The sequence below is a fragment of the Marmota monax genome, unplaced genomic scaffold (assembly GCF_021218885.2).
Source record: "Marmota monax isolate L192 unplaced genomic scaffold, Marmota_monax_Labrador192_F-V1.1 WCK01_AAM20220418_F8-fsc00072, whole genome shotgun sequence".
Lineage (NCBI taxonomy): Eukaryota > Metazoa > Chordata > Mammalia > Rodentia > Sciuridae > Marmota > Marmota monax.
The window spans coordinates 7,417,569-7,433,156 of record NW_026692356.1 but is presented as its reverse complement, the minus strand read 5'-3'; the positions used below and the strand labels follow the sequence as shown (position 1 = coordinate 7,433,156).

The 15,588-nt window shown below is 38.4% G+C and overlaps 1 protein-coding gene across 1 annotated transcript in view; it reads left to right on the top strand.

Annotated features, from left to right (window-relative positions):
• Taf3 (TATA-box binding protein associated factor 3) overlaps nt 1–8,182 on the top strand; it is a 167,575-nt gene extending 159,393 nt beyond the window's left edge. Inside the window, exons 5-7 of the mRNA XM_046442357.2 lie at nt 1,125–1,374; nt 4,552–4,658; nt 6,206–8,182. Of these exons, the coding sequence (XP_046298313.1) occupies nt 1,125–1,374; nt 4,552–4,658; nt 6,206–6,320 (472 nt within the window). The 3' untranslated portion in view covers nt 6,321–8,182. The remainder of the gene's footprint in view (nt 1–1,124; nt 1,375–4,551; nt 4,659–6,205) is intronic.
• Nucleotides 8,183–15,588: the final 7,406 nt, after the last annotated feature.

Sequence of the window (15,588 nt, the reverse complement as noted above, 5' to 3'; positions counted from 1 at the left end):
ACTTTATTTCTTGAAATAGAGCTTAGGAAAATTCTTAAGCATAATTAGAAGCTAACATGTAACATTTACAAATACATATGTTCTACCTTTAGTAGGATGGTAGACAAAAAAAAAAAAAAGTCATCTTTTTCATACCATGGAATATTATATAGTAATTTAAATAAATCATATAGATCTATGTATATCAACATGGATTAATTAAGAGACATGAGTAAGAGTTAGCTGGGTGTGAAAGTGCATGCCTACAATCCCAGCTGCTCAGGAAGCTGAGGCAAGAAGATCACAAGTTGAAGACCAGCCTGGGCAACTTAACAAGGCCCTGTCTCAAAATTTAAAAAGGGCATCCCTGGGTTTGATTCCCCAGAACTGCAAAAAATTAAAATTAAAAAACTAAGTGGGAGGACTGGGGCTGTAGCTCAGTGGTAGAGTACCTGCCTCGCACATGTGAGGCACTGGGTTCAATCCTCAGCACCACATAAAAATAAATAAAGATATTGTGTCCAACTACAACTAAAAAATATTAAAAACTAAGTGGGAAAAACTGGTTACCAAAGGATAAATATACTGAAGTGCTGTTTCCACATACCTTAAAACACATCAAATATAACACTGTGAATTGTTTCTGGTATGTACAAAGGCAGAATTACAAAGGACAAAAATTTAAAAACACACCTGAGGAGGAGTGACTGTAGGAGGACAGAGGCAGACTCGTCTGAAGCAAACTTAAGGCCAGGAAGGTTCTCAAAGCGGCATGTCACTCACAGTTGCCTTCACTGACCACAAGGGTTACATTGCCAAACCTGAAGCCAACAGAGGGTGTATGATTCAGCCACAGGAAACGATAATCCACTCATTATATTTTGATGAAAAAGGCATGTGTATTGTGTACAAAAAAAAATCTAAATAATAAATAATTGGGGGAAATTTTGGAAGATAAAAATCAGTCTGAACAAGTTGAGGTAAATTGATAAAGGCCTTGAAATCTGAGTTCTTTAACTGTCTCTGGACTCCTAAAAACATATTTTGCTACTAAAGGAAGAAAGTTACTTTGTGATAATTTTTAAAAATACGTGGTTTGATTTAATTATCCCATTTTGACTTTTAATTTTCTCTTTTGTCAACAGTGTCATCAGCAAAGTGGTTCCAGCCCCCGAGGCTAAGCCAGCCCCTTCTCTGAATAGACCTAAAACCCCACCACCAACCCCAGCCCCTGTACCTGTGCATGTGAGTCCTACGCCCCTACCATTGCCACTCCTCGCCCAAGCCACAGCGTGCCCAGCTCTGATGCCATCTTCATCCCCTGCCATCTCTGGAGCAGGAAGCTCCAAAGCCCCTGTGCGAAGTGTGGTGACTGAGACGGTCAGCACCTATGTGGTATGTATATGTACTTCATTTTCATAGTAGTGAAGAGAGCATTACTTGAGAACCTGTCATGAGTGATGTATATGTGTCATCATTGAGTCTTGGAGGCAACTCTTCAGGACCAGAAAAGTATTTTCATTGCATTTTTTAGCTTTTGGTTAAAAAGCATTATGTTTGCATATTCAGTCTCCATGAATAGTTTCAAAACATTGTTTTTCATTCCTTTGTATTATTTTGGAATATGACCATATTCCTATATACAATAATCTCAATGTGAAAATTATATAGATGAATAATGAAATTTAAATTCCGTGTTGAATTTCTTGATCAAACAATTAAATTATTCACTTAAGAATATAATTTATGTAATATACATAGATTTTATGAGCCAGCTGGTGTTTCTGAGTTACAGCACTAATTATATTTTATTGGCAAGATCCAGAATATTAAATGGAAATGAACTTTTTAAGTCACAGAGCTTCCTGAGTATCCAGGAAGCTTTAGATGTGAAACCCACCATGTTGAATGAATCCACATTGTCCCAGGATTCTTTTTAGGTGTTTTCCCCATACTTAATAGTATCAGGATTTTATTCAAACCCTAAATCCAATCTAGTAATAAAGTATTTATAAAGGTAAATTCTAAGAACTAGAGATGTAGCTCAGAGGTCAATTGCCTGCTGCTGAGAGCCACGGCTGAGTCTGTATGGCCCCTGGCATTTTGCCAACAGTACTGATTGACAGGCAAGGCATTACTATCTGCCTCTGCCACAACTTTTGAGTTCTCGCACTATTTTGAAGTTCTCGTGGGGATTTCCGGGGATTCCCCGAGAGTTCCCATTGGTTGGGGAAGTGCAAGAGGAGGGATTTCCGGGAGAGATATTTCCGGCTGGGGGTTCCTGGACAAGCCTCGTGGTGTTCGGGAGGATTCCCTGGGAGCTGTGTGAAGTGTTTTCCTGCAGTTTAAAAATAAAGTTTGTTCCTGCTTCAGTGGCTCTTGATTTGTGCCCAGCCAGACTGCGGCAGCCTGCCTCACTTGACCAAAGCCCTGGGTTCAATCCAGTAGCACCAAAAAAAAAAAAGGGAAGTTAAAAAAATGGAAATAAGATAAGTTTTGTGGGCACTGTAGAGTACACACACACACACAACAAATGTTTTTGATGCATTGAAGCATTGACATTGTATGGCTCCAGCTATGGAGACTGGGATTCATTAGCCTAATGATGGATGGCATTGTGGGAAGTGGTCGGGGGACTCATAGCATCTCTTGCTATGAACCATGAAATATTTCATGCTTCAAGGAGTTAAGGTAATTTCAGCAAATCATTAAATATTTGAAACTCTCCATGAAACAAAGAAATATAAAAAGAAAATATTAACTATATTCAGAGAGAATACAGTATGAAAAATAAAGTATTGCCAATTCAAGACAAAATAGAAGATGTGATATAAAAAATTGTGATCATCAGATTGAATAATTCAAGGACCAATTGCTATAGGTATTTAATCAAGGCAACATCACTCCATGTGTATTGATTGGGAAAGATTTTATACTTGATCTCTTCAACCTCCATTTGTTTATAGTGGATATTTGAGCTACTCTGTGGAAATGGGTCTGATTGTAATAGACAGTGTGGTTCAAAAGCCTTCTAACTCCTATAGAGACACTTTGTAGACAGAGGACAGAATGTGTGATTAGGGCAAAAAGGCTGATTTTTGTTACTGTCTAATAGTATGATGTTAGAGATGTCACCTAAATTCCCATAGTTTTGGTTTTTTCATTCTTAATTATCCAAAGCTTGTTTTACAATGATTAAACAAAATAGTAGTATATATTTGAAAGAACTTAGTAAACTGTGAAGTATTAGATGTAATTATGGATGCTATGCTAAATTTCTTATGTAGCACAGTCTCAGCTTGATAATTGCAAGAAAGGCCAATCAGCGGCAGAACTGGCCATGCGAGAGTTTGAGGGCCTAGGATGCTAGAGCAGTGTCAGCCACTGGTGAGCTGGTGTATGGTATCTGTGAATTCTCTCCCTGATAGTTTCCCCTGAAAGAGGGCTAGGTCAGAGCTACCTACAAGTTTCTTTAGGAAGTTTTTATATCAGTGTAATTGGCCTTATAGAGATTTAAAAAAAAAAAAAATAGTTGAATTTAGCTGGGTGCAGTGTCACAGTCCTGTAATTCTGGTGACTCAGCAGGTTGAGGCAGGAGGATCCCAAATTCAAGGCCAGTCTCAGCAACTTAGCGAGGCCCTAAGCAACTTAAAGAGATCCTGTCTCAAAATTAAAAATTAAAAAATGGGATGGGGATATGGCTTGGTGGTCAGGTGCCCCTAGGTTCAATCCCCAGCACAATAAATAAATAAATACAGGATTTTAAGATTTGCTTTTACTTATTGCCTTTATGCCCATATTGTAGAAGTATTTTCCCCAGATTCATTTTGATAATGTGAAATTTGAGGAAGTAGTAAAATTAGGGATGCTTCCTATTTAGAATGCTAAATTAATAAAGTAAATTAGAATCTTCAATAGGTATAGCAAAATCATGTTTAAATGTGTAGCTCTTTGGCCTCCTGAGCCCCTTATTTCATTTGCCCTTTAGTTGATTGTACTTTTCTAAAAATGCCATAAAGGGAATGGAAAGTTACTTAGTAACCACTCTTTTATATCCTTGATCTTATCATCTAGTTCAGGGGAATGGTTTGGCTAATGAGTAATAAGGGGACACCTGCACATGGGCCATATATATTAATCCCATGCCTAGGAATGTGATTGGGGAAACTACACACAGTTGAGCTCTATAGCTTTCAAAAATATCGTTAGTACCATAAAGACCCTAATTGTTAAAAATTTGTGGTAAAGGATTTTTTTCAGATGAAGATTACAGGTCATATGCTCATAGATATTATATAAATACTTTGTTTCTTTATGACTCATAAAACAGAGTTTAGGATATTCATTAGAAATGTCTTATCATTGATCACTCAGCTATTTTCTTTTTCACACGATTCCAGAACACTGATGATCATGATCATGGCTTTGGAAAGTGCTAATCTGTGATATTTTTTAGCTTAATTTGTCAGCTTATTTGGCTTACAAAGATAATGTCATAATTCTTATCTGGCCTCTTTTCGGTTCTTCTTCCCCACTCCCTGTCTTTGCTCCTTCCCCTTGTGGTAATGTCAGATCCGAGACGAGTGGGGCAATCAGATCTGGATCTGTCCTGGGTGTAACAAACCTGACGATGGGAGTCCGATGATCGGCTGTGATGACTGTGACGACTGGTACCACTGGTGAGTGTCTCAGAGTACCTCCAGCCACACTTGGTGGCTGCTGTTTAGTCAGGACAGCACAGGACACTCCTAAGAAGAAGTGTTCTGCAGAGTAGCTTAGTGCCTTCAGGCCACCCTCAAAGCAGTACTTGAAGTAAAATCATGGAGCACAGAAAATGAGATGAAGTTCAAAAACCAAGAGTACTTCAGCCTCAATTCTGGATATTTTGCTTATCTATCCTTTTTGTGAAAGTAAATTAGAGGAGAAACACCATGCATTTCTCCATCAGCCAGGAAGGATAGTGGTGTGGAGGACAGTAACTGCCATGACTTTTATGAAACCTCAGATGCAGGGTCTTCTGGCCAAGCATCTGTGGTTTTTATATTATTGGAGCTTTTATAGTCACCCTAGGGTTGCAGCTCTCTGTAAGTTTGTGACTGAACTAATAAAGAAGGTATGTGCAGATTTCTTAAGAAATTATGATTCCATAGAAGATCTTGAGGAGATGAAGAGGGCTGGTGTCTTTCAGAGTGCAAAGTGATTTTTGGAATATAAAGAATTTTTTGGAGTGAATTACTTAGAAGTTTGTAACTAACTTGTGCTCCTTAACTATAAAACATGAATATGTGGGCTTAGGAGTAGTTCTTCTTAGTAAATAAACAATTAACAAACGCTGTGAGGGAAAAAAAATGAGAGGAAGCCAAGTGTGGGTGGGTGCACACCTATACTCCCAGTGAGGCTACAATAGTAGCATCACAAGGTCCAGGCCAGCCTCAGAAATTTAGTAAAATCCTTTCTCAAAATAAAAAGGGCTGGGCATGTGGTTCAGTGTACAAGATTCTGTGTTCAATCCTCAGCACCACAAAAAAATAAAAAATAAAATGAAAGGAGACATAGTGTTTCCCTTTCCTTCCCTCCACTAATGTTCTGTAAGAGCTACGGTACCTGGGCTAGGGATGTGGCTCAAGCGGTAGCGCGCTCGCCTGGCATGCGTGCGGCCCGGGTTCCATCCTCAGCACCACATACAAACAAAGATGTTGTGTCCACCAAGAACTAAAAAAATAAATATTTTTTTTAAAAAAAAGAGCTACGGTACCTGAAAAATCCCATTAAAAGGTGACCCCTTGGTAAACTTGGTACAAACTGGAGAAATAAAGACAGCTTGTGTGTTTTTAAAACCTCTTCAGTAGTTCCTCAAAACTGAAGAAACGTGACCAAAATATATACAATCTTCTTAATTTATCTTTAAGGTATCAGATTTTAAAAGATGTCTGTTCAGTTATGATGTATGATATCTATGAAATAAAAACAAAGCCACTGCTCAGAAGAATTACACTATTCCTGGCTGAAAGAATGAACAAAGTAATTAAGCCCTCCATTGGGGCCTATAAAAGAGGCACTATAAAGTATAATCAAGTGCCCAACAATAGTGCTGCATAAATTCAAGCCATTTGACTTTGATTTCTGGTAAATATTTCATAGACTTAAAGAATTATTATAAAAACGTTGAAAGAAAAGGAATGAGCATATATAAAACTTGTTTCTTTGGATGTGTCTCTAACATCAGGCCCTGTGTGGGAATAATGGCTGCACCACCAGAAGAAATGCAGTGGTTCTGCCCCAAGTGTGCCAACAAGAAGAAGGACAAAAAGCACAAGAAGAGGAAGCACCGAGCTCACTGACCTCTCCACGTGGACTGGACCAAGCAGGGTCAGCTCAGGCTTTGTCCCTGGCACCTCTGGAGGGGAGCTGGCGCAGTTCCGCATCACGTGCCCTGGTCCCTGTAGACAGTGAATCTGGGAAGACTGAGGACAGCAATGCGCCATCCACTCTGGATCTTCCCTTCTGAGCACACTGGCCTATGGTTCGGTGGTGGTGTAGCAGGAAAAACTCTACAGTAGAGGCGTGGCCTCAGGGCTGCCACCTCCATTTTTCTATTACCAGTGACAAGTATTATTAATAAAAAGACCATACATCTTCCCTTTTGATTTCCTTCATTCTCTCCAGGGCCTTTTCATTAAGGTATTAGACAAGAAGATAATGTGTAAACTGCCTTGACTGTAATTTAAGGATGATATCATTAGTCTGTATACAGTTTTCAACTTCTCCCCCTCTATAGTAAGATAATCATAATAACATAAAAGAAAACTCCAGTTGGAGTACTGGTAAATATTTTTGTGATGAGAATATATGAAGCTTCCCCCAACCCCATTTTTAGTACTAACATGTAAAATGTTCAGGCTTTTGTGAAATACCTTATATTTTTTAAGAAAAAGGTTTCTATCATGTCCTGTTTGCTTCTGCGCAAATTATTTTTGTTTAACGTATTTTATATCTCTGTTGCATTCTAATTTTGCCCTTTAAACTGCCGGAGTCATTTCTCACTGCTTGTACATTTCACCAACTTGTATAAAAACTCTTCATACTAAAAAATTTCCCTTAATGTAAATAATAAATATTTATGAAGTAGTTATTTTTTAAATTTTTATCGTGTTTAATTCTGGCTTTCTCTGAAATCCACTGTGATTTCAGCCATGTCTGTAATTACTGCTGTATATAAATAAGCAAAGAGACTAGAGAAAAAGAGCCATAGTTCAGAGTAATTTACCTTGAGCTGAATGGACCCGTGCAGTGCCCAAAATATTGTGGGGGGAAAAGGACCCTAGCAGTTGGAAGGAAAACAAAGCAATTTAAATCTAGAGTTTACGATTTAAAATTGTTTTGTTTGTTATCTGTTTTGTTTTTGTAAATTTCTTTGATATTAAAAGGACATGTAGGTTCCATGAAAGTTAAAAAAAAAAATACTGTAGCATTTTGTGTTTATATTGTTTTATTTCTACAAATTTGTTCATTGATATTGTGCTTTAAGGCTGAAATGAAGTATATTATGAATTTTTTAAAAAGAAAACTCATCAAATTTCAGGGTATCACAAAACTTTATTATATTACTATACTGCCCACTATTTATTATATGTTATAGATATCTGAAAGGTAAACCAAATATTTTATTTTTAATGTAAAAACATCAAATTTAACTTTATTAGCATATTTTAGCAACTTTGGAATAAATATGGACTTTTACTTGATTTTGAAATAATCCCAATTTGGGCCCGTGTAATGGATATCTTGAATATTAGCATATGGGCTTTGAACCTAATACAAATATATTAATAGAAAATGTGATTTTTTTATTGCCAAATCAATTGATATTAGTGTGTGAATTAGTCATATTTTAAAACATTATGTGATTACAGAAATGTGGTTTTCTGCCATGAATGTTAAACTGCAAATCAGTGGAAATGGAGTAGACCTTTTAAGAGTGCAGGATATCATTACCCTCCTTGTTCTAGAGGCCAGAATTTTTCTGTCCCTTAAAAACAACAAAGCATCTATGTTGAGATATGTGTTTTTTGTTTTATTAATTTGAGATCATTCTAAATACTTTATACAGTATTTTCACATGCACAAATATACCCATTAGTGCTTTTTGGAGAAGGATGAGGGGTGGGGGAAGTGCGAAATAAAGATTATTGGCTATTTCATAGTTTGCTTTTCCATTTTCTTTATTTAGGATTTAGTTCCTTGAGGCATGGTCAGTGGGTCTAAAGTTGCCACGTTTAAGTGAGCAGGTCATGCTACTGAAATAATAACGGAGGTGCCTAGATAGAACTTTTCCCCCAATCCTACTGTCTGAGAGACTTCAGCCCGCACTACATTTAAGGAATTTCAATCAGTTTGTTGTCCCTTGCTATTTCATGGTTGCCTTCCTAAATCCAGTTCATGATTTTATAAATGGTCTTTGCAATAATAAAACCAAAGAATCATTTTCAGGGGGCTGGATGGCTCAAGGGATTAGTAATGGAATACAGAGCCTTTCACCTCTAGGTCAGTGAGTCGAATCCAGTCCAGGTCACTAGAGACCAAAAGTTGTCACCATCTTATGACTGTTCAGTGGCCTGTGTGAATGAACTGGTGGTCTCAGTCTCTACTGGATGGCTGTCTGTGACACCAACCAAAGGAAGTTCAAGAAACTGGCAAAAAGAAATGTGGATTAGAAAATAAAACATCTGTGTTACAAAGAAAAGTTAGAAAGTGGTCATAGTCGATCTCCAGAAAGGAATAAAGAAGAAAAAGAGAGCAACTTGGAAGCCAGAACAGTTAGTAAAAGAAAGGCTCAAGCAGAAGGAATGGGAAGAGCCTCTGTGACATGACAGAACTAGATTCGGAGGAATGAGAGGTATTTCCCTTTGGAGGGTTAGAGGTTTCCCCGTTGTGAGTAAAATGTGACCTGTTTTCATTTATCAGAGCACTGTCATTTGAGTGGCATCCATACTTCATAAAGAGAGGCAGTCAGGAAAAGAGCTTACCTGGCTAGTGATTTTATTGGAGGTGATGTTATTTAAGAAATAGACACTCACAGGAAACTGAGCTGCTCCTCTGGTGCGATAATCTGCCTTTGGGGCCAGGTGTAACTGGCAAAGCAGAATTTCTGTAGCCAACAAGGTGTTTCTCTTCCAAAGGTGTCTGGCGTTAAGTACAGTGAGGATCTTTATCCTCTGTCTGATGTGTGGTTCCAAACGTCCTGAAGAAAATCAGAGGCTATCAGAGTATTCTGACTTTGTCGGGCTTTTTTCAAGAGATAAAATATAGTGCATTACTGTGTCACCTAAACCGCTTTTGTTCTCCTTTCAATAGGACGATTAAACAAAGACCTACTAACCAAATTAAAGTATAAAATGAACACTGAGATATGGAAACCTTGCCACTGAGAATGCTAATGAATGAAGTTCACTGGAGGCATGTTGGCTAAGTTTTCAATACAAATAGTTTTATGGCCAATCTCTTTAGATCATAGCAGTGTTCTTTAGAAGTGTAAGTTTAAAAGTAGATGAGTTACCTTGACTGAAGAATGAAATAGATAATGTCCTGAATAACATCTCTTTCCACAATGGTATCAGTCATTTCTGCTAGGAAACCATTTCTTTTGAGAATCTTACATTAGTTATAGCCTAAAAAGTATAAAGTAGCTATTAATCCATGTGTGCAGGCCAGTGGAGGACATTGAAATTAGATATGTAGGTGGAATGCTGGACAGTTTATTATTCATTTCATGCGAATACAGCAAAACAATTTGGCCGGCAGTGTAGTTCAGTGGTAGAGAATGTACTTAGCATACACAAGGCCTGGGGTTTAATCCCCAGAGCCTAAATAAATAAATAAAACATTTAGCATACATAAGAGTTATTAAAATGACTTGTTGCTTTTTTATCCTGGACAACTAAGTTTTTTATCTAGTTTGTAGAACAAGGGTTCTAAACATTTGCATTCGCTTTCAACATTTACTAGGAATGCTTCCTGGAAAAGATGTGTTAGCCAAGTCTGGCTCCAGGGGTGTGGTTTCTGAGCCGCTGCTGTCTTCCCTAGTACACTCTGCAGTTGTTCCTGCAGTTTTCTGTATTAGAATGAAGGCTGGGGTTGTGGCTCAGTAGTAGAGCTCTGACCTAGCATGTTGTGAGGCCCTATGTTCAATCCCAGTACTGGAAATAAATAAACAAAATACATTACACATATACATTCATTCATTACATCGTCCTAAGCATATTCCATACCTGTTCTTTCCCCATTTTTCTATATACAATCTTTCTAAGACTACAACTGGTTTTTATTTTTATTTGGGGGGTACCAGGGATTGAACTCGGGAGCACTCAGCCACTGAGCCACATCCCCAGGCCTATTTTGTATTTTATTTAGACAGGGTCTCACTGAGTTGTTTAGAGCCTCACTTATGCTGAGGCTGGCTTTGAACTCGAGATCCTCCTGTCTCAGACTCCTGAGCTGCTGGTATTACAGGTGTGCACCACCGCACCTAGATTTGGTTTTTATTATTAATGTAGCTTTTTGCTTATGCACGTTTATATTTACAGAAAATAATTAAAAACTTAGAAAATGTTTGATTAAACTATCCTAGGAATTAGCAAAGTAGATGTTACATGAAAAATATATAGATATAAAAATAGATATCCTTTACAAGATGCAAACATGTTGGACTTTCGTAACAGAAGCATATTTTAGGTGCTTATGCTAGGCCATGATTTCCTACTACATCCTTGGAATCTAGCATTTGTTAGCCCATTGAAGTCTTATGAATTTTTTTGTTTGGTCCTGGGTTTTTGTTTTGTTTTGTTTTTGTTTCGTTGTTGCTATTTGGCTTGGTACCAGGGATTGAACCTAGGGATGTTCAACCACTGAGCCACTTTTCCAGCCCCTTTGATTTGTTATTTTGAGACAGGGTCTCAGTAAGTTCTTTAGGGCCTCACTAAATTGCTGAAGCTGGCTTTGAATTTGCCATCCTCCTGCCTCAGCCTCCCAAGCCTCTGGAAATACAGGCATGTGCTACCGCACCCAGGTGGTCTTGTTTCTGATTAATGAAACATTTAGAATGAGACTATCAAGCAAAACAACAAAGACCTGAGGAATGTCACTGTTATTGTCCTTAATGAGTTAACTATTGCCAAGTTCAGTGGTTTGAAGAAAAGGTTTGTGATAGTTTTAGTTAACTCATTGAGAGCTATACAAGTACTTACCAAAGGATGTTCATATCATCCAACAATATTATCCAGTTATATTCTGATTATTTCTTATATACTCTGTGGGATGGTGATAAAACTTTTTTTTTCTGCTAGCTTTTAAGAAAGTAGCTTCTATGTAATTGTATTTCTATATACCTAATAATTTCTCATCTTTCCTTCATTCTATTAATTTTTTACATGGCTATTTATAACATTCACAAAAATATGAGGAGCTGGGCATGTAGCTGAATGGTAGAGTGCTTAACTACCATGTGCAAGTCCTGGGCTCCATCCCCAGCAGTGGGGAAAGAAAAAAAAAATGACTGGAATGTTCTGCACTCAACCATATCCAGACATTTCTCAAAAAAAAAAAAATCCATTAGTCATCTGCCTGGGCAAGGCACATTATGTACTGTGACGATACAAAGATGAAAAGAGATAGCATGTCCCCAGTGTTCCAGAGAGCTCTTAACAGGTAATATGTCACAAAGGGAATACACCACTCAAAACCAGGTACAAAGCTGGGCTTGGTGGTACGTACCTATACTCCCAGTCAGCTGAGATGGGGGGATCACAAGCTTGAAGTCAGCTTCAGCAATTTAGCGAGACCCTGGGTTTAATCCCCAGTACCAGGGAAAAAAAAAAAAAGTTCATGGTCAACGATCATTTCTGCCAACTATAAGTTAATTAGACCAAACATCACAATACAGTATTTGTAAATTTCTAAAGGAGACAATGCTATGCTGTATCAATACATGGTGTTACTTACGTATAACAGTGGTGGCAAAGCAAGGACCTGGTCCTGAGTGGGAGTCTGAGTTACTTCTATAAGAACAGGGAGTTTTGATGAAGAAGGAATAAGAAAGCTCAGGGCTGCTTCCAGGAAAACGGGCAATGTCATATTGCTTGATGAGGGCAACGATTAAGAGGAGTCTCTATTACATGTTAAAGCTGTGTATATAAGATAAGTGTTGGGGCTGGGACCACAGCTCAGTGGTAGAGCGCTCGTCTAGCACATGTGAGGCCCTGGGTTCGATCCTCAGCACCACATAAAAAAATAAATAAAGATATTGTGTCCATCTACAACTAAAAAAATATTAAAAAAAAAGATAAGTGTTAGTCATTTTCCCTGCTTATTATTTTCTACATTGAAAGAAGGTATAGATCAGTGATAGAGGAGGATGTGTTTAACAATTGCTAGTCCCGGTCAAGGAAGTTTACAAAAGTATAGCCTGCCCTGCCCAGTAATACTTAATGGACCTGAGGCTGAATTTGGGGCCGGGGGCCTCTCTGAGAAGATATATCTATTTATTTCAGTAGAAGCATTCCTAATGTAATCATAAACTTTTTTTTTTTTTGTATGAGGGATTGAACCCACTGAACCATATCTCCAAGACCTCTGTGTTTTTGTCGTTTGGGGATTTTGTTTGTTTGTTTGTTTGTTTTAGACAGGGTTTCGCTAAGTTGCTTAGGACCTTGCTACCTTGCTGAGGATGCCTTCAAATTTGTGAGCCTCCTGTCTCAGCCTCCCAAGCCACTGGGATTACAGGCATGTGCCACCATATCTGGCATAAACCGAATTTTTGTAAATGCACCTATGCTAAGTGCCTGGAGAGAGTTTCTATTTGTTCAGGGTTTTGTTTATTTATTTTGGTACTGGGGATTGAACCCTGGCTTGCTCTACCACTGTACCACTGAGCCAGACTTTTTTTTTTTTTTTTTTTGAGTCTCCGTCTTGCTAAACTGCCCAGTCTGGACTCAGACTTGCAATCCTCCTGCCTCAGCTTGCAGAGCTGCTGGGATTACAGGCATGTGCCCCCATGTTTGGCTGAGGAAAGAATTTTGTAAAACTAAATGAAATTATACATACAACATTTAACAAATGATAAAAGCTCAATAAATGGTAGCTATTGTGGCTTTTTGAAAGCCTAATCCATTAATAAGTATTATTTTACTCTTTCAGTAAAATAATTTTTCAATGCTTTTATGAATTCTGGGTTTCCTGTGAGACTCAGATTCGAAACTTCAATACCCACTCCTGAGGAGTGATCTTGTATTACAATCTAGGTTTGGAAAATTGGACATGACATTAACTAGGCAGTTTTTATTATTAATTTAATTATGTCAATTTCATTATTGGCCAGGAGAGAGACTGAAAGGCACCTTCCCAGTGCACTTTTGCTCCTGAGCGGGTGGTCCAGCTCAGTTTTACACCTATGTGTGTCATGAACAGAAGTGGAGAGTAGGGGGATAATTACCACTCAGTGCCAGACCCAAGAAGCACATGCATTATTAGCTGCACAGCACTGCCAATGTTAATATGCAGCAAGCTCATGTGCAATTGACTTGGCATTGGCATTTTTTAATTATTACCCTAAGCCATGTCAGAGAGCAAAATGCAAGGGCCAATCTCAGAGGAAAAGACAGTGAGGTTTCTTCTACATTCAACAGGTTCATGGCTACACATTTATTCTTACAGGCCTCGGTGTAAAATGGGTATCAGATAGATCGAGAACCTAGCTTACACTTGAAATGAACAGCGATTTCTCAAAGCATTCTAAATGCAGTCCAGGTATAGGGAGGCCTTGATTTATAGAGTGTCCATGAGTGGAGAAGTGATCAATACACTCCTCTATAAATTTAGGAATCTGTTCAGTATACAAATATTTGTGTTCTTCAATCATCACACCCAATCTAGGGGCTCAGGCTATTCAATGAATGGAACTTTCTGGATGATGAAAGTGTTCTTTTATTTCTATGCTGTCCAATACAGTAGCCACTGTCATACGTGACTATTGAGCACTTGAAGTGTAGCTGCTGCAACCAAGAAGCTGAATTTTAATTCATTTGATTTTAAATGTTTTTAATTTGAAGATCTGCCAGGGACTGGGAGCTTCCTACTGCACAGTGCAGATCTGCAGCATCCACAAGTGCAGGCCTTCTCTGCTACTTCATTGTGTCATCCCAGCCCTCCATAAGGCCAGGGAGGAGACTGAGGGAGGCAGCACATCACACCAGCCACACCTCCTAGCCAGCGGCTCCACCTTTCCAATATCAGTTCTTGCTTCCAGAAGCCAAAAAGTTGCATGAGATCTCTGTGCTCTTGTATTTCTAGCATTCTGTGTATGAGATTTGAACAATTAAATAACTTCTGTTTAAGAGACATGGACAGCTACCCAAGAGTAGTAGCCCATACCTGTAATCCCAGTGACTTGGGAGGCTGAGGCAGGAGGATCACAAATTTGAGGTCAACCTGGGGAATTTAGGAAAACCCTGTCTTGAAATTAGAAAATTAAAAGGGGCTGGGGATGCAGCACAGTAATAAAGCATCCCTGAGTTCACATACGCGCGCACACACACACACACACACACAAACTCTTAGCCCTGTTGCATTGTTAATCAATCAATGTGTGAAGGGAACTCATACCAGTTCCTGGATTCCATTCCCAGTGCTGGGGAAAAAACAAAAATGTGGAATGGAACTCACACCTACTACTAACTCTTCACATTTTTTGAAATGTGGATTTGGTTAAATTAGCATAAAAGGATTAGTCAAAAAAGTAAGAAAATGAGGGTACAAAAAATAGACAGCTGGGCCTGGTGGTGCATGCCTATAATTCCAGTGACGCAGGAGGCTGAGGCAGGAGGACCACAAGTTCAAGGCCAGCCTTGGCAACAAAGTGAGCCCCTGTCTCAAAATAAAAAATAAAAAGGGCTGGGGATGTGGCTCAGATGTGTCATTCTTTTCAGGCACCTCTTTCTTGCAAGAGCAAAGGGGGGAAAGGAATAGGAGAATTTTTCTCTGGACATTTCTTCAGCTGTAGAAATGGCTCCTAGGAGCAGAGGCAGGGCTGGGCGAATGAATGCCTTCACCAACATTCCTCTGCCAGTGTCTCTAATTACAAGAGGTTGAGCAGCACAGCACAGAGGTATGTATATTGCTTTATTGCCAACAAAATGGAATGGACAGAGTTTGATATTTTCATCTTATTAATTTTCATTAAGTACATGTTTTATGTATCCAGGAATCTGTATAGAGCATCAATTGTCAGTAGTTTTCAAAAAAATTTTTGAATGACAATTTCCCACTGTGTTGATGTAGCCATTAATAAAAACATGGGATATACTACTTGTTCATGGATGTTTTACCTGCTTACATTCAGTTTCTAGCATCTACCAGATAACCTAAAACCCTTTCAATTTCTATTCCATTTCTGGGATGGCTAGTTACTTTAAAAAATATTTTTATTTACAAACTATTATCACTAAACTTTGTTTCAAATTACTAAAAACAATAGAGAAAGTCCTCTTGTAGATACAAAATACTAGAACCTGCTTGAGAGTTTCAAATGACCAGGCTACCAAAACAAAGCTAGCCCCA